At 39.7% G+C, this 18,515-nt stretch overlaps 1 protein-coding gene across 1 annotated transcript in view; it reads right to left on the bottom strand.

Annotated features, from left to right (window-relative positions):
* Positions 1–17,137, bottom strand: part of COL6A6 (collagen, type VI, alpha 6) — a 158,481-nt gene extending 141,344 nt beyond the window's left edge. The window contains exons 1-7 of the mRNA XM_006846634.1: positions 17,047–17,137; positions 15,157–15,753; positions 13,134–13,754; positions 9,020–9,580; positions 7,135–7,692; positions 4,077–4,652; positions 881–1,447 (exon numbers count right to left, since the gene is read on the bottom strand). Coding sequence (XP_006846697.1) covers positions 881–1,447; positions 4,077–4,652; positions 7,135–7,692; positions 9,020–9,580; positions 13,134–13,754; positions 15,157–15,753; positions 17,047–17,113 — 3,547 coding nt within the window. The 5' untranslated portion in view covers positions 17,114–17,137. The remainder of the gene's footprint in view (positions 1–880; positions 1,448–4,076; positions 4,653–7,134; positions 7,693–9,019; positions 9,581–13,133; positions 13,755–15,156; positions 15,754–17,046) is intronic.
* Positions 17,138–18,515: the final 1,378 nt, after the last annotated feature.

Raw genomic sequence — 18,515 nt, 5'->3', positions numbered from 1 at the left:
ACACACACACACATACATATATACAAACTGACCTTGCAGTCCAATGCATTAACCCGCAGTGCCTCACCAGGGCTCCAAATACATATAAGCACTCAGCCACAGGGTGGGTTTGAGCCACAAGGTCGGTGGTTTAAACTTACCATTTGCTTCTTGGGAACCCTATACAGGGTCGCTATGGGTCAGAACTGGTTTGACGACACTTAACAACAACAACAACATACATACATACATACATATACACACACACACATATATATATCCTTCTGTCACTCCTTGGAAACTTCACACAGGGTGGCTTTGAGTCAGGATTTCACAGCACTTAACAAGATCTATATATTATAGTTACACTTCTTCAAGACTATACTTCTATCTGTTGGAAAACTGTCAAAATGTACTAATTTTTAAGAAAATACTCTTGAAATAAAGTTTCATAAAAAAGGTATGAACTTCTAGAATATTCCTTACATACCTGTAACAAAACACTCAACAGCCCAGTCAGTTCTATTGCTAGACAACTGAAATCCACCAACTAGTTAATTTTTTGTTCTGGAGACTTCTCCTTAAACCTCTGAAATCAATCAGACTGTAAACAAGGACCTTTTCCTCACACTTTCTGAAGTCTAAATTTCCTTTTCACAAAAAAGGCATGCTCTCTCAGGAAAGGGAGAGAAAAAGACACAAGCTCTCAAGCACTCCATTTCTTAATTCACAGATGATACACAAAAAATGCTTGATAGCTGTGAAAAATTGAATTTGAAATCCACAGGCACAAAATCCAAATTCTCCCACCAGCGCCAGAAGATGGAAATAGAGCTTGAGGGAAATGTCATTCTAGTCAGAGGGTGGGGGAATAAATATGAAGAACTCATTTTATACTTACTACTCTCACCGCCCGAGGTACAGATGTTGCGAACTATTCTTTTTTTGACCTTGCTGAGTTCGTCGAAATTATCCACCGTTAGTTTTTTCTCTGCGGTCCCAGTGATCTGAATGAGCTGCTGGTCATCCACATCCCCGATGCCCACGGAGTAGATGTCGATACCCTTCTGTCTCAGGTTTTCTGCATCCTGAGCCACCTCGTCTTGGGATTGTCCATCAGTGAGGACCAGCAGCACCTGTGGGGTACCTACATTGATCCTACTGCCCATGTCCGACCGGAAGTAATGTTCCACCTGCCGGAGAGCAGCGCCGATGTGAGTGAACCCGAAGATCTGTTCGATGTTTTGAATTTGCAATGCAATCTTTTCACCTGTGAAAGTTCCCAGTGAAAACTCTGGGCGATAGATATTACTAAACTGGGCCACTCCTATACGCACTCTGTTGAGGCTGACATCAAAGTCTTGAACCACAGATACCAAAAATTCCTTCATCTTCTTGAAATCATGTGGTTGAATACTATTAGAGCCATCCATAAGGAAAACAAGATCTACCTTTTCAATTTCACAATCTACAAAGAAGAGGAGAAGGAACACAGCAACAATAAATATCACATTGCTATTATTCTGTCATTTACCAAAAGTAAATTTGATACTTGCATCTATATAAACAAGGATATTTATGAAAGTAGATTCTTGTCTTATCTTACTCTGTGGTCACATTAATTAGGGATAAATTAAAAATCAAAGACCATTTGGGGAATGCAGCAATAACCACAAGCACCTTTATATACCTTATACCCTTTGATACATCTGAGTTTGCTCTGTCTGTCTTCTGCCATTTTCTTTTCCCAGAATTGGAGCAGGTGCTACAGATTTATCCCTACTAAAAACCAAATGATAGGAGTAGCACAGCAAAGAAAAACAAAATACACATCTATTGTGGGATTCAAATGAAGAGACAGATGGTTTGTATCATTGACTTGGCCTTCTTAGGTGAGCCAACTTTTCTGGTTTATAGGAGAAACTGAAGAAGAGTTTTAAAATCATGCCTTAGGCCTATGTTTGGCAAGTTTTCCTCTTCATTACCCCCTTTTGGGTACATATAAAAGTATTTACTTGAGAAAAATATTTTGAGATAAACAATGCACAATAGATTAGAAATGTTTCCCTTGCATTAACACAGCAAATACAAAACAAAAAGAATATGAGAGCATTGCTGATGAATGAGGTATGCTTGGCACCCCACTCATGTATGTCCCTTAGTCTTCTGGTAAGCATTATCATTTTTTTTTAATTCCCCATTGACCCCACCACTGGCCCAGCTTAATTCTCATTTTAGCTTCAGGAAAGATGAAATGTGACTGAGATTCCTGAAGGAGAGATAAGGAAAAATAAAATCAAAAGCAATATGGCAAAAAGATCCTTCAGCAATTGGCTACCTCATTAAATCCTTTTCTTTCAGATCCAAACATAGGAATTCAAATATAAGTACTCTTTTTCTGCCCTAAAGAGAGCTTTTGATATGAAAAATGTTATGTCTGTTTCTCCAGGGTACTGTAGAAGGACAATTCATTTTTGAGATTTGAGAAGGGCAGATCAACTTTCTGGCCCAAGCAGTTGAACAGTTTTGCCCCATTTCCACTCACACTCACAAAGATTTTTGTTAGTTTTGTGAAAAAAAAAAATATATAGTAGCTGCAATGTAAAGAAAGAAGGCATAGGAAAATCAAAGAAGTTAAATAAGTAATTATTAAATAAGAACTGTACCAAGATGTTGGAATCCTGGATTAATAGGATTCATCTAATAAAAATTATATTTTTAGTAAAATACATTTCAGTACAAATACTAAGAAATTTTGTTGTTAATTGCTGTTGAGTCGATTTGGACTCATGGTGACCCCCTGTGTGCAGCAAAGATCTTTCTCCATAGGGTGACCTTTCAGAAGCAAATCACCAGGCCTGCCTTTGAGGCATCTCTGGGTGGGCTTATACTGCCAACGTTTTAGTTAGTAGTCCAGCACTTAACCATTGGCACCAACCAGGGACTCTGAGAAATTTTGCTGTTGTTGTTGTGTGCCATTGAATCAGTTCAGACTCATAGCAACCCTGTATAGGCTTTCCAAGGCTATACATCTTTATGAGAGCAGAAAGCCTCAAATTTTCTCCCATGAAGTGACTAGTGGATTTGAACCTTTCAGTTTAACAGCCCAACGAGTAATCTGTATGCCACCAGGGCTCCCTCAAGGAATTTTAAGAAAGTTACAATTTCTTTCTGAACCAAAAGTGTAAAGTGTGGACTAAATATATAAATAAATGAATGTTGCAATGAAATTAGTTGTCAGAACAGAGACACAGCATCCTGGGTAAAGGGTATCCCACTGTAGTCTTCTTTGGAAGCATCTTGGCTAGAATAGAGCATTTAAAGCTGGGTTTCCCATCTTAAAAAAGTTTATGCCATAGTCTAAGTAGATGAAGGAACTGAGGAATGTAGCCTGTGGGAGGAAAGACTTGAGACAGTGATGCTGGTTCTTAAGAGGAGATGGAGTCTGACTTCCTGTGTAAACCGCAGGAAGAAAACCTAGTGGGTGAAAATAACATGCAAGTAAATGTATGTTCTAAGAAATAAAGCATATTCAAAAATTGTGAATTCCTCATCATTAGATGAGTTTGGAGTCCTGGTTTGGTGCTGTGGGATAAGCACTGAACTGCCAGGTCAGTTTGAACCCCAAGGTCAACAGTTCAAATTTACCAGCTGCTCTTCAGAAATCCCATACAGGGTCGCTTTGAGTCAGGACTGATTTGACGGCACTTAACAACAAAGATGAATTTAGGCAAAAGTGAGTAGGAATATTGTAGAAGGTATTTCTCTTTGGAGTTGTTGTTAAATATCATTGAGTTAGTACAGGGTTTCTGAGGCTTTTTATATCTTTGCAGGCACAGAAAGCCTCATCTTTCTCCCCCAGAGCAGCTGGTAGGCTTGAATCACTGACCTTGTGATTCGCAGTCCAGTGCTTGGAGTGAAGGCCAAATTAAATGTTCCTGAAGTCTTTCCAGCATTGAGAGATTCTGTAATTGTGGGAAGTTCTACGAAACTCTTAGGGATTCTTTTTCCTTTCTGTAGAACTTGCTCCTGACTTTGGCTTATCCCTCATTTGGCCCTCTGTTAATGTTAGGAAAATATTAATTGACAAACCTTACCGACTTTTGAAGAGTTGCAGACACTGGCTGACACATCTGAAACTATCCCCTTCAGGCCTCCAAAAGTCTCCACAAAGTAGTACTTGTCACTTGACCCTGCCATGCCTAACAGCTCCACAGGATTGGCACCAGCAATTCCCACAGCCAGGACAAGAATGCCCTTGTCCCTCAAGGCCTTTGCTGTGGCATTGAGTTTATCTGAATCATGGGATTCCCCATCAGTGATCACAATGAGAACCTGGGGGACACCCTTGTGTAGGCGGCTGCCCCTGGCTTCGGTGAACATGTGATCTGAGTAGCTTAGTGCCTCAGCAGTGTAAGTATTGCCCCCCATGGGTTGGTCATTCTGGATCATGGAAATCACCTCCCCTTTGGTGCTAAATTTGTCGAGATAAAAAAGCACCTCTGGGTGATCAGCATACTTCAGAGCACCAAACTGGACGTGATTCTTGCCAACATCAGCTTTTTTCACCAAGTCTATCATAAAGTCCTTCATGATCTTATACTCATTATGGTCAATGCTGCCGGAGCTATCGATCACAAACACAACATCCAAAACTTCAATCCGTTTGCATTCTAAAAGAGGAAGAGAAAGGAAAACCATGTGAAATTGGCTTTGGTTACCTTGGGAGACTTGCTTAAAAAACATTACATTTTTGAGCAGTTTAGGTATACAGAAAAATTACACAGAAGGTTCAGAAAGTATCCACATGCCTCCTCTCCTCTCCCCAACCCCCTGGATAGTGTCCATGTGACATTAAAATTTAAAAAAATTGTTGGTGTCTCCTTTACATTAGATCATGTTCTACATGAAATGTCAATTCTTTAGTAACCAAACCAACACAAATCCATTTGTGCTGCCTGTAAACAGTAAACCTCAACTAGGTGAAACTGTAGGACAAGGCAGACAGGAAATGAAGTCCAGTACAGGGAGTATGAGAGGACTATTTGTCACAGAATCACCAGGAATAAAAATTTCAAGTATTTTTTAACTTAAAAATAATTTACAATTCTGTGATTTTTTTTTTTTTTTGTATAAATGGTTTCTTCAACATGTGTTTTCATTCATATGAATGTGTTTTTTTTCTTTCTTTTTTTTTTAACCACAGGCACTATGAGATTTTATTAAGATCAACTTTGGGGGCAATGATAGAAAGAGATGACTTTGATAACACTGTATATTTTTTCATGGCTCTATGGTGGCTGACTTTTCAAGGTTATGTTTTTCTCCCTTCTGACTTTCTTGAAATATTACCTATTTTTATTACTGAACCTTATCGTAGCTATAAACCCATTTCTCACTTGGTACAACTAAGTTATTCTAACATTATCCTCCTATTCACTTTCTTAATCTTGGTTCAAGGACATGGAAAAGTCAAGCAGGAAAGACCCAATTAAAACTTTAGCCCTGAGTAGTGCACGTTCCATCCAAAGGCCACAGTGTTCCAAGCTCTAACTCATCTGTTCTGGAGAACTACAATCTAAGTTGAGTAGTTATTTAGACCTTGAGTCACACATTCTCTCTACAGGACTTAGAATAGTGTGTTCCAAATGTTAATTCATCCATTCTTATGAAATGAGATTTGAAGAAATAATCTCTACTCCCCAGAGACACATCAAATGTCCTTTCTTAACCAGTTACTTGCTGGCTATGTGGTAGGGTTGTTAAGAACCCTATACTCAATGGGCTTACCCCACTGACTTGAAGTTATGCATATGGTTCAGCAGGAACCTTAAACAAAATTCTTAAGCAAGGATCGTTCCAATAAGGAAGAAGGTCTCTATGTTATTTTGATACCCTGCAAAGTCTGGTTGGACTACTGAGGGGCTCAGCATTGGGACCATTCTAAGAGTTCAGGTTGGACAAGAGGAATGTGGGACGATATCCAGAGAGGCAATGACACCAGAGGTAGAGGTAGAGATGAGCAGCTGAGGACTCTAGACTCATGGAAAGAAAGGGACTGGGTGCTGGCAGCCAGGTGGCAGTCTTGCAGAATGTGCCCTTTGGTTGTTTAAATAATTATATATTCCTGAGTGTTTTTGTATATATCCCCCCCCCCCAACAAATGAACAAACAAAACCAAAGGGATTGGAAGCAAATACTGTTGAATGATGATGCACAAAGGAGATTGTAATCATTGCAATGAAAAGATGGTGTAAAGCCAATGTTTTCCCATGTAAACTATCACTCAGTTCACAATAAAAACTGAAAAATAAATAAGTAACTAAGAGTTCAGTTTGGTTCCAAGTGGTATTATAGTGAATACATATCAGGTATATTCCTCTTTCCTAAAAATGCTAACCATGATCATAAAACTTCCTAGTGTGAATTGAACATAATTTGAATAATTGAACAATGTTCCTCTCTGTCTTCAAAACTCCATTAAGATCTATCTCCTTTATAGAGACTTTCCAGAATGCCTCTGCCTTACTAAATTCCTCCTTTATAAGATTTAATGAATATCAATTGTTTTATAAAACATGTTATTTCATACAAGTGTTCCTTTTTATAAACTGCCAAAATATATTTGTGGTGGATGCTAGGCCGAATGAGAGCCTCCTTTGGCAGGAGGTTATAAACCTCAACTGTCTACCTCAGCAGTCCATGTGTAGCCCACGACACAGGGGTTCTTGCCTTCAGGAGGGACCAACTCTGGTGTAATTCATGAGGCTGAAGCTGGATTCCAGCTAAGACCATCTGCTGCTCTCCTCTTGTACCCTTCCCTGCTTTCTTTATCTCTGAGAACTCCCTCTCCATAAATTACATCCACAAGAATCCAGGACTCACATTTTGCTTCTAGAGAACATGGCCTAAGACTTTTCTTAAATGGAGCATTAATCGCACCAGTGCTATTTGTTCCTTCATACTAACCAGACTACTTAGTTCAGCAGTTACATTCAGGAAAGTTGCATTTCACACGCAGGTCAAAAGCCGTTAGGATACATTTTGAACTAAAGTTTGCAATGTTCAAATAAGAGTCTGTCAATTCAAGAAATAACAAGTATCACTGACACCTGATGTTTCGATAATTCCTTTAGAGAATGTGCCCATGCTTACCTTCACGGGGGCTGCAAATTCCAAAAACAAGATCATCTTCAATGTGCTGCAGAATGTCAAAATTTTCAACATAAAAAACCATCTCCGGCTTCCCGCTGATCTCTTCGAGCTGGGTAACATTGGAACCAAACACCCCTACAGAGTAGATAATGACACCTTTTTGCCGAAGTGCCACTGCTGGGTCCTTTACTATGTCGTGAGCTTGGCCATCCGTGATGAGGATGAGAAACTTCCTGACATTGGGCCGGGCCCCCTTGGCGGGACTGAAGTATTGAGACACAAAGGTCAGGGCGCTGCCAGTCATAGTAGTTTCTCCAATGAGTGGCATACGATCTATTGCATCTGAAATTTCACTATGGGACATGAATTTGTTGAGTGGAAACTCCTCTTTATTGATGTCGCTGAACTGGACGACACCAATTTGTACCCGATCGGCACCAATCTGAGATTTGCTCACCAGGTTTTTCATAAATGTTTTCATTTTGCTGAAGTTTTCAGGTCCTATACTACCAGAACTGTCCACGAGAAACATGATGTCGGCTTTCATCTCTTTACAGGCTGCATGAGAGAAATAAGATTATTTACTCAAATCTGCTACATAAAAAAAAAAAAAAAAAAGGGTGAATGGGAAAACCCAAAACACAAATGATTCTAAATTGAGATTAAGTGTGTCCTTGGTCAGGATTGTTACCAAGTAAATAAAGCCTTGAAAGCTATTATATTTGTTATTTAATAATTTGCTTTTGCTTTAGGGAGCATGGTGGCTCTGTAAGATAAGCACTGGACTGAGAGCCATAAGATCAGCAGTTAAACCTAGCTGTTTAGAAGATGAAGCTTTCTGCTCCTGCAAAGATTTTTGTTGTTAAGTGCTGTCAAGTTGGTTCCAACTCATAGTGACCCTGTATAGGGTTTCCAAGGAGTGTTTGTTGAGCTTGAACCACTGACCTTGCGGTTCAGATCAACCTTGCAATCCAGTGCATTAACCTGCAGCGCCACACCAGGACTTCCACAAACATACAGCCTTGGAAATCCTATACAGAGTCACTGTGAGTCAGAACCCACTAGATGGCATTTAACAACAACAATTTGCTTTAATATATAACTTATGGTTTCTCAACCTTAGTACTATGGACATGTTGTACCACTTAATTCTTTATTATGGGAGGCTATTTGTGCATTGTGGGACACTGGAGACTGTCTAACCATTTAATGCTCATCGCATTCCCTCAATTGTAACAAGGACAAGTATCTTTAGACATTGTAACAAGTGTCTCTTGGTTGTTGTTAAGTGCTGTAGAGTCAGTTCTGACTCATACATTGTCAAATGTCCCCTGATGGGGAAAAATCATTCCTGATTGCAAACTACTAATATAACTCTAAAATATTTCATGAAAAATGTTACAAACAATTTAAATAAAACTGAAGTACTTCTCAAACCTGAAATTACTTGCCATGTTAGGTATGCATTGTTCATGCCATGCATACCTATTTTAGCAGGGACTGTGAGAAGAAGCCAATTAGTACTTAGTAGAGAAACTCCCAAATATCAGCAATGCTATGTTGTTGTTGTTGTTAAGTGCCGTCGAGTCAGCTCTGACCCATAGTGACCCTGTATAGGGTTTCAAGGAGCAGATGGTGAGCTTGAACCACCAACCTTTTGGTTCAAACTGACCTTGTGGTCCAGTTCATTAACCCACAGTGCCATAATGAACCTTTGTTTTTGTTCTGGAGAGCAAACACAGTTACTCAGGCCAACAAATCTTAACTTAGAAATTTATATTATTTCTCTAAACCATCATTGTCAACTCTTGCCAGGAAGGCAATTTTTGAGCTTAAGTCAAAAGGTGAATGTGAAGTCAAATGGTCGTGACACCATTTCTCTTACCTTCTTTAGTGCAGATTTCTTGAACAACTTGGTTTCTTATGTCTTTCAAAGAGTCAAAGTCATGCACGTAGTATGCTCTCTTTTCCTCGCCTGCAATTTCACGCAGCTGCGTTTGGTTGGCGTCCTTGACCCCAATAGCATAAACATTGATGTGCTCTTCTCTCAGTCTGTTCGAGGGCTCCAAGATACTATCCTTGGACATGCCATTTGTTAGGACAATAAGGTGACATGGCACTTTATTTCCTCGCTGTTTCTTTGCCTTTTGCAACAGCTGCAGAGTGAAATTCAGGGCCGCACCTGTCTTTATATTGCCACCCATCTGCCTAATGTTCTCAATGGCCTTTCCCAAATCATGCTTGTTTGAGTATTTATTGATCTCAAATTCCAAGTCCCAGGTGTCGGCGTACTGGACTGCTCCAAACCGCACCTTATGGGGAGCGATGTTGAACATCCCTACAATCTCTGACAGAAATGTCTTCATTTCTTGGAAGTCGGTGGGCTGGGTGTTCCCTGAGCCATCGATGAGCAGATAGATGTCAGCTTCTTCCGTGTCCACACAACCTAAAACGGAACAAAACACTGAGTCTGGCACCTGGGCACGTGTGGAGAAGAAATGGGAGCAGATGGGAAGACAACTAAGTGGGAACTTCTCCAGACAGAAAGTTAGGCACCACCTCTCTTAGGCTTAAGAGACAGAGTTAATATTATGGATTTTAGTATCACTTGGGACAAATGAATTGCTTCTGGCACTTTAATGCTACTTTGGTATTTCTCTGCTATGAGTTAGGATAAACCCGAATACAGTATAAAGATTAGGAAGGAAAATTTTAAATGCTTTAAAAAGTAAATTCTCTCTTTAGTAAATAACAGCTTAGCAAAATGTCAAGAGGTGTGTTGTGAAATGCAGGAAGTATTAAACTGAACATTGTGGTCGTGTGAATTCTCTTTCCTAAAATATTGAATAACTTATTTACCCCTCACTCATACCTAGTCAAATAAGTAAAGCACAGGGATTGTCAGGAACTTTATGTAGGAGCTTTGGAGGACCTGTAGGGTAAGCACTGACTGCTAACTACAAGTTCAGCAGTTCAAATCCACTAGCTGTTTCTCTGTAGAAAGATAAAGCTTTCTGCTCTCAAAAAGATTTGCAGACTTAGAAATTAACTCAGGGACAGTGGGTTTGGTTTTGTTTCACGTATGTAAGGACAATGTTGTTTTTATAGTTCACATGCTTTAAATATTTTTCTAAGAATATATTCATACATATTGATGTTGTTGTAATCTTGGAGCTCACAGCCCACTGCTGATCCTACAGCACCACACCAGGACTCCATATATATGTGTAGGATCAGCAGTGGACTATGAACCACAAGGTTGTTGGTCCAAACCTACCAGCCACTCCTTGGACACCCTATACAGGGTTGCTATGAGTTAAGTGCTGTTAACCCAATCATAGCGACCCTGTATTGGGTGTCAAAGGAGTGGTTGGTGGGTTTGAACTAGCGACCTTGTGGTTCATAGTCCACTGCTGGTTCCACAGCACCATACCAGGACACCATATAGTTACTTAGAATGTGTGTTTATACATGCAATATGTTAAAATACACAGAGTACATTGATTTCTATCTCTCGCTAAAAAACCCTCAGGTACTGGAATGAAACTTCATAGCAAATTCATTAACCCAGGCTCAATATAAATCGTAGCCAATTGCCATCAAGTCAATTCCAGTTTATAGAAACTTTGCAGGACCAAGAAGAACTGCCCCATAGGATTTCCAAGGCTGTAATCTGGAATTCTGGTGTGGTACTACAGGGTAATGCGCTGGACTGCAAGGTTGGTTTGAACTGCAAGGTCTGTGGTTCAAACCCACCGGCTGCTCCTCAGAAACCCTACACAGGGTCACTATGAGTCGGAACTGATTCAACAGCACTTAAGAATAACAACATTATTGTTAAAATTGTTATTATTAACTTGACAGTGTTTAAAATCTTGGGAGAAATTAAATATTAGATAACAATAGCATGGAGAAGAAGAGAGAAAATGATATAAAGATCTAGAGCCTAAAGAGTTCTATTATATGTGGGGGAGCTGCTTTACCACTTTACTGTATGTGGCTCCAGCACTAACCAGCTGTGTGACTTTATAATGATGTCTAACAACAACAACAACAACATTATAAGTCTAAGGAGCTCTGGTGTGGTGCTGTGGGTTAATCCACTGGACTGCAAAGTCAGTTTGAACCACAAGGTTGACAGTTCAAGCTCACCAGTTGTTCCTCGGAAACTCTATACAGGATCGCTATGCATCAGAACCAATTCAACGGCACTTAACAACAACAACATTATAAGTCAAAGGAGATCTGGTAGCATAGTGGTTATGAGTCAGGCTGCTAATCAGATAGTCAGCAGTTAGAAACTACCAGCAGGTCGCTGGGAGAAAAAGATTTATAGCCCCAGAAACCCTGTGAGTAGAGACCGACTTGGCAGCACTTAACAGTAATGATATTTACAGAAGCAGACTGCCACATCTTTGTCTTCAGAGCAGCTGGTGGATTTGAGACGCCAATCTTTCAGTTCGCAGTGAAGTGATTTAACTGCACCATCAGGGTTCCTACCAAATTTATACTTTCTATTTATTCCATAAATTGGAGTTTGAAGATAAGGAAAGAAGAAAAGAGAGAGAAAGAAATATCAAAAGAAAAGAATTAAGAGTGGGAATATCCCCCACAAACATATAGACTTGTTTGACAAAGGATATTTATACAGCAGTATTTACTTTTGCTGCAAACAAATCCAAGAATGTGGTGGAGCATACAGGGTAAAAATTATGAAAACTTCTCAAGCATTACCAAGCACCTTGAAGGAGTGAGTTTCTGTGCCTGGGGGCTCAGGACAATAGTCTCAAGGACACCATGGTCAGTTCACATGGCATAGTCCATGAATACAATGTTCTATGTTCTACTGTGAGTAGCTACAAGGATCTTAAAAGCTCATGAGTGGCCATATAAGGAGTATCCATTGGTCTCTTCCTGTATGAATAAAAGAAGAATGATGAAAATTGATTCACTTGGAATCAGCTGGCCCAATGGACAAATGGAGCATGTGAATATTAGTCTCCACAACTCTGAGACAGAATAACTAGATGGTACCTGGCTACCACTAGTGTTCTGAAAAGTCCTGGATAGCATGGGAGAACATAACTAAAAAATGTTTTAAAAAAACAAAAACAAAACAAAACAGGTTTACTGGTCAGAAAGAGACTGGAGAAACCCAAGACAGTGGCCCTTGGTCACCCTTTAGGTTTGGACCAAAACTCACCCTTGCGGTTCAACTTTTAGCCAAGCAATAGATAGGTATATAAGGGTTACAACAACACAAGTAAGGTATGCATACCATGGAATGGCCAAGCATTCAAAATGGAAAGGGCAGCATTTACCTAAGGACAAAAATTCAGAAAGGTTGGGAAAGAAGGTGGAATAGAAACAAGAATCACAGAAAGTGGGATAAGTGATGTTACATGAAAGGATTATAATCATTCAAATGAAACAAAGTGTGTGGTTCATTGAAAACATAACTGATGATCTGTAAATTTTCACTCAATCTATAATGAAAAGTTAAAAGAAGAGAGTAAAGGAAAGAGAAAGGGAACATGAGAGAAAAAGGGAAGAGAGAAAAAAAAAAAAATAGAAGGAAGAAAAATAGCCAAGTATGGTATTCTGGGATTGTTGTTGTTGTAAAGTGCCATCAAATTAGTTCTGACCCATAGTGAACCACAGACCTTGTGGTTCAAACTGAGTTTGTAGTCCAACGTGTTAAACCACAGAGCCAAATCATACTCCGTTCTCCATAAAATTAATCAAATTAGAACTCCCCAAAATAGGAAGTAAAAAGGGAAATTCCTTCTCTTTTTGGGCAATGTAAATAGCCTATATCGCCCTGCAAAATACACTTCGTATTATCAATCTAAAGTGAAAAATTAGAGACTTGTTTTTCTCACTCATACCGCATCCCTTTAATACCTTTTGTATATATAAAGCATGAAAGACGAAAAGAGATGAGACAAAGAAGAAAGAAAAAATTGGCTTGAAAAATCTTTCTGCAGCAAAGACCTTACCTGATTTGAGGGTTTCTGTCCGTTCAGAGAAGACAGAAACTGTGTGTGTTATTTGATTCCTCAGCTTCTTCAAGAAAGTCTGGTTATGGGCGGCCAGGTCAGGGAATGTTTTCAGTTTCGAGACGTACTGCTCGGCCGGATGAGAAGCTATCTTTTCCAGCTGTGTGTCACTGGCCCCCTCTATGCCCATGGTGAAGATGGTCACACCCTCACGCCGGAGGTTCACAGCTGCCTTGGTCACATTGTCTTCGGATGGTCTATGTGTCACCAGCACTGCAATCTGAGGCACCCCTTGATTCTTCCGACTGCCATCCCGTACACTGAAGACTTCCTTCTTGATCTTCCTGATGGCAGCTCCAGTGTAGGCCTTTCCATACTTGGGAGACAGGTTCTGTATGTGCTGGAGAACCTCTGACTTATTTATGCCTCTGCTCAATGAATTGATCACTGTTGTCTCATTACTATAGGCCACAAGGCCAACCCTCGTGCAATGTTCCTTTATGTCAAGAGCAGAGACACTCTCTTCCAGGAAGTCTTTAAGATAGTCAAAATTCTCCTGGCTACCATTGATGGACACATCCAATAGGAATACAACGTCAGCCACAGAAAGGCCTTGGCAAACTGTGCAGGCAAGAAAGGAATAAGCATAGTTTTAGTTGGATGTTCAGCATCTCTGCTCAGAATTAGAAGGCATGAAGAACATCTGCCACAGCTTGGCTGTACCCTTAAAGAAAGAAGGAATTATATGAAGTGATTATGAAGCTGAAATCAGAGGGACTGGGATCCAATATTGGATTTTGCCCAAACACCTAGCTTCAGTTTCCCTTTCTGTAAAATGGAGAAAATAGTAATAAAAATTACTTCATACTTGAACAGTTGTTATGGGGATTAAATAAGATAATGTACTTAGCTTTATTTAATGACCAGTATCTATATCTGTCCTGGTGTGGCACTGTGGGTTAATATGCTGGACTGCAAAGTTGGTTTGTACTGCAAGGTCAGTGGTTCAAGCTGCTCCTTGGAAACCATATACAGGGTCACTATGGGTCAGAACCAAGTCAACAGCACTTAACAACAACATGACTGTTATGGAGTCTGGTGTGGCACTGTAGTATAAGCATTCGACTAGAAGGTCAGTTTGAGCCACAAGGTTAGTGATTCATTCTCACCAGCTACGCCTTGGACACCCTACAGAGGGTTGCTATGAGTTGGAACCAACTCAATGGCACTTAACAACAACAATGACTGTCATATTAAAATAATTTCAATCATCATCAATATCATAATCAGGAGATATAATCCAAATACTATCAAGGGATGGTCAATAATAAGGGTTTATATTTTCAGAGATTCCCACAAGAAAAATACTCAGAACAAAGCAGCGGGGAGGGAAGCAGAGTGACCTGCACATGGCCGGGGGCTCAGAACACCTGATCCTGCTCTAACTTCAAATTTCCACATCATCTCTAAGGATAACCACAGTTTCCACTCCAAAAAATAGATTGTTGTTGTTAAGTGCTTTTGAGTGAGCAGCGGATAGGGTTGGAACTGCTGACCCTGTGGTTGGCAGTCCAGTGCTGATCCTACAGCACCCCATAGAGACCTGGATTATCTGAAGTTGTTTCTAGCTTTAAGATTCTGTGATTAAATCATGTCAATTCACTAGTCAAGAATTTTTTTAGGAGCAAATTTGCCTTTTTAATTCACCCACAATAAAAATGACATAGTAGCTAATGCCCAAGGAAGTCACTTAGAATTAAGTTGGGTGCCAGGGAGATGGTAGCCCTGGATTTTAAAAAAGTCTGTGAGTGGTGCACAATACAAGTAAGTTATATGTAGAGAAAGAAGCAAGGTTGTGGGTTCACTGGGTTTTAAGTGGCCACAATTGTTGGGCCTTCTAGAACACAATATATTTAACATTCTGAAAATTCAGCCTTGGGACAAGGAATCTTCATAGTATTTCCATTCTCTCTATGCTGACTTTTCAAAAGCATCTTGTCATCATTTCTACATGTAAACCCACCTTCTACAAGGACATCTTTGGCTTCTGCTACCTTGTACTGGGTTACATCCTTGATGATCTGCGTCATATTTTGGGAAAATGTGTTGAGGTCTCTGGCTGTACGAAGGTGATAATGAAACTGAGGCATGGCCATGGCCTTCAGGTTTTCCTCAGAAGCTCTCTGCATTCCCACAGAGACAATTCTCACCCCATCATTCCGCAGGGCCCTAGCTGCCTCTTCTACATCATCTTCAGACTCGGCCGAAGCTAGGACCACCAAGATGGGAGGAAACTGTTTTTTGTCTCTTCCATTTGTGGGTGCAGAAAAATAGGTCTTGTGAACCTCCTGAAGGGCATTTCCTATCCGCAGGGATCCACCAATGAACCCAAAGTTCTTCTTGAGATGGTTCAACATGGGGTTCTTGCTCTTGAAGGTGCTCAGTTGGAATTCACTGTGGAGTTTGTTGCTGTACTGGGCCAGGGCCACCCGGTATTTGTTGGCCTCTATGGGGAGACTGTTGATCATTTTGTTGATGAATGCTTTCACAAATGGAAAGGACTTAGCTCCCAGGTGATCAGAGCTGTCCACCAGAAACACAACATCTGCATACTCAGGGCCTACAAAACCACAACAAACACACAAAGCCAAAACTTTAAACACTTGCTGTCATGTTTAATGCCAACTATATGAAAGAAAACTTACTTTCCTCTTTTATTTTCTTCTTTCCTTCCCAAAGAATAGAAATTTACAATTCTCTCAAGGAAAATAAATTATTTGATTCTTTACCCTATTCATTAATTATAGCCCCTCATTTGAACTAATTCCAAAATTAACCATAGCTTGCACAAGGAATTAGTTGGTAAATATAGTTTAAAAAAAAAAAATCATGTTTATACCTTTTGTGAATAATTTCTCCTTTGACTTTTTTTTTAGTTTCCAAATTTGATCCCACTTTATATCAACAGGATAAAAATTTTAATCAAGAATCAAATTGCTTTGAATTTGTTTAAAAGGTGAAATTTGAAAGACAGTCTGTCATTGTGACTTCCATTTAAACAATACAACAGATGAACAGACCAATTTATAAAACACATTAGTTTTATATTTCAAAGTATCAACTTGGAGGTCTAAAAAATACGAGTTTGCCTTAATCTATTTAAGGTTGTTTTTTGAGAAATCATATGAGTAGGCATTATAATTGGTAAATGTATTCTCACATATGTAGAATGTGATGAAAACCAATATATCTCGGGCTAGGAAAGGGATTATAGTTTTAGTTCTCATCAAAGTGTAATTTTTCTGTAGGAATACAATATTCTTCTTAACTTTAAAATTTTTATCCAATGATAGATTCAAAACTAGGTATCTAGAATTATATATTTTATGTAGGAGAGAATCATTAGGTTCAAGACTAAGTGCCTGTGTGAGTAGAAAGTAACTGTAGAACTTCCTGTCCAGTGGGAATGCACTTTGTTTGCAATAAGCAAACAAGCAGTTTAAATCGGTGCAAATTCTGGGCACTTCACCAAGATATCACTTGGGCACAAATGAATTAGGAAGAGACATTCCAGATTTTCCAGGACTGAACCTAATGTTAATGGATAGAATTTTCATGTAACTTCCCAGTGAGCCAAAAGGGGTTGAAACTGAGGACAAAATGACAGCTTTCATCTGTTTATTGTTAACAAAGAAAAAGGCCCAGAAACAAATGATATTTAAAGGAACAGAGATGACATTAATAAGGAATCAAACTGCCACCACTTTGACCACCAAAAATAAAACACCAAAAATAAAAATAGACCAACACAATAATAAAATTCTTGACTTTTAAGTAGGTCAAATATGCATATTATCTATTTACCACAATGAAAGTTAAGGAAAATAAGTCTCTCTCTCTTTTTTTGCCTTACCAGAGTCCTGGTTCACAGAAACATGGGAACAAATTATTATGAGGAAAAAAATCAGCAGCATTTTCATATAATGGTCTGAAAAACTTCCAACTTTAAACCTGAAAAAAGCAAAAATATAAACATCTAAAATTGTTGTGGGTATTATTTGTGGGTCAAAGCTTATATACATACTAGCACACAAAATTATGTAATAAATGGGAAGCAACAGTGAACGAGGAATTTCTAAGGTTCTGTGACCTATGTAGGGCTTCTAAGGAACAGATGGTGGGTTTGAACCACTAATCCTACAGTGCCACACTTCTTGTTGTTAAGTGCCTTTCAGTTGGTTCCCACTCATAGTAACCCTATACAGTGTTTCCAACAGTATAGGGAGGGTTTCCAAGGAGTGGCTGGTGAGTTTGAACCACCAACGTCGCAATTCAAACCGACCTTGCAGTTGAGTGCTTATCCTACAGTGCCACACCAGGACTCCAGTGCCATACTTCGTTGTTGTTAAGTGCCGTCGAGTCAATTCAGACCCATAGCGACCCTGTATAGGGTTTCCAAGGAGCCGCTGGTGAGCTTCAACCACCAACCTTGGTGTTCAAACGACTTTGCAGTCTGACTCATTAGCCCACAGCACCACACCAGGATTCCTAGCACTGTTTAAAGTGTTCATTTCATGGAATGAAATAAAATATTAAAGATATCAAAAACAATTAATGAAGCAGATTGGAGTCATTCTTTCACTCATTTATCCATTAAACAGAAAGAAATTGATTCACATTAATAACTACGACCTATGTATCCTACCTAATTTCCACCAAATGTTTATTTGCAATGTTATAGATAGCTGTCTCACTCCAAATTAGGCAGTTTCTAGTGTGGCGCTATGGGCTAATGCCTCAGACTGCAAAATAGGTTGAACTTTAAGGTCAGTGGTTCAAGCTCACCAACTGCTCCTTGGAAACCCTATACAGGGTCGCTATAAGTTGGAATCGACTCGATGGCACTTAACAACAACAAAGTGATTTAATAGTTGGCCTTTTAGAAGAGGGATACTTCTCATGAGAAATTCCCAGCTCCATTTTCTCACCTATTCCATCCTCCCACTGACTTTGTAAAGTTTGAAACTTGGTTCTATGCCTTCGTAAGGATTCAAGCTGCTGACTTTGCCATTAGCAGCTCAACACATAACCCAGTAGGCCACCAGTGCTCCTTCATAAGAATCTCACATGCTGTAAATGTTTTGGGCTGCAGGTCAGTTTGTTAGTCGTACCCCAATGGTGGAGTCCTGGTGTGGCGCTGTGGGTTAATGCGCCAGACTGCAAAGCCATTTGAACTGTAAGGTCGGCGGTTCAGCTCACCAGCTGCTCCTCAGAAACCCAATACAGGGTTGCTATGGGTCGGAATCGACTCGACAGCACTTTACAACACCAACAACTCCAGTGGTGTGGCATTGTAGGATAAGCACTCGACCACAAGGACAA

The sequence above is a fragment of the Chrysochloris asiatica genome, unplaced genomic scaffold, assembly GCF_000296735.1.
Source record: "Chrysochloris asiatica unplaced genomic scaffold, ChrAsi1.0 scaffold00028, whole genome shotgun sequence".
Classification (NCBI taxonomy): Eukaryota; Metazoa; Chordata; class Mammalia; order Afrosoricida; family Chrysochloridae; genus Chrysochloris; species Chrysochloris asiatica.
Note: the sequence above shows the minus strand (reverse complement) of the source record. Positions and strands in the feature narration are given on the sequence as shown.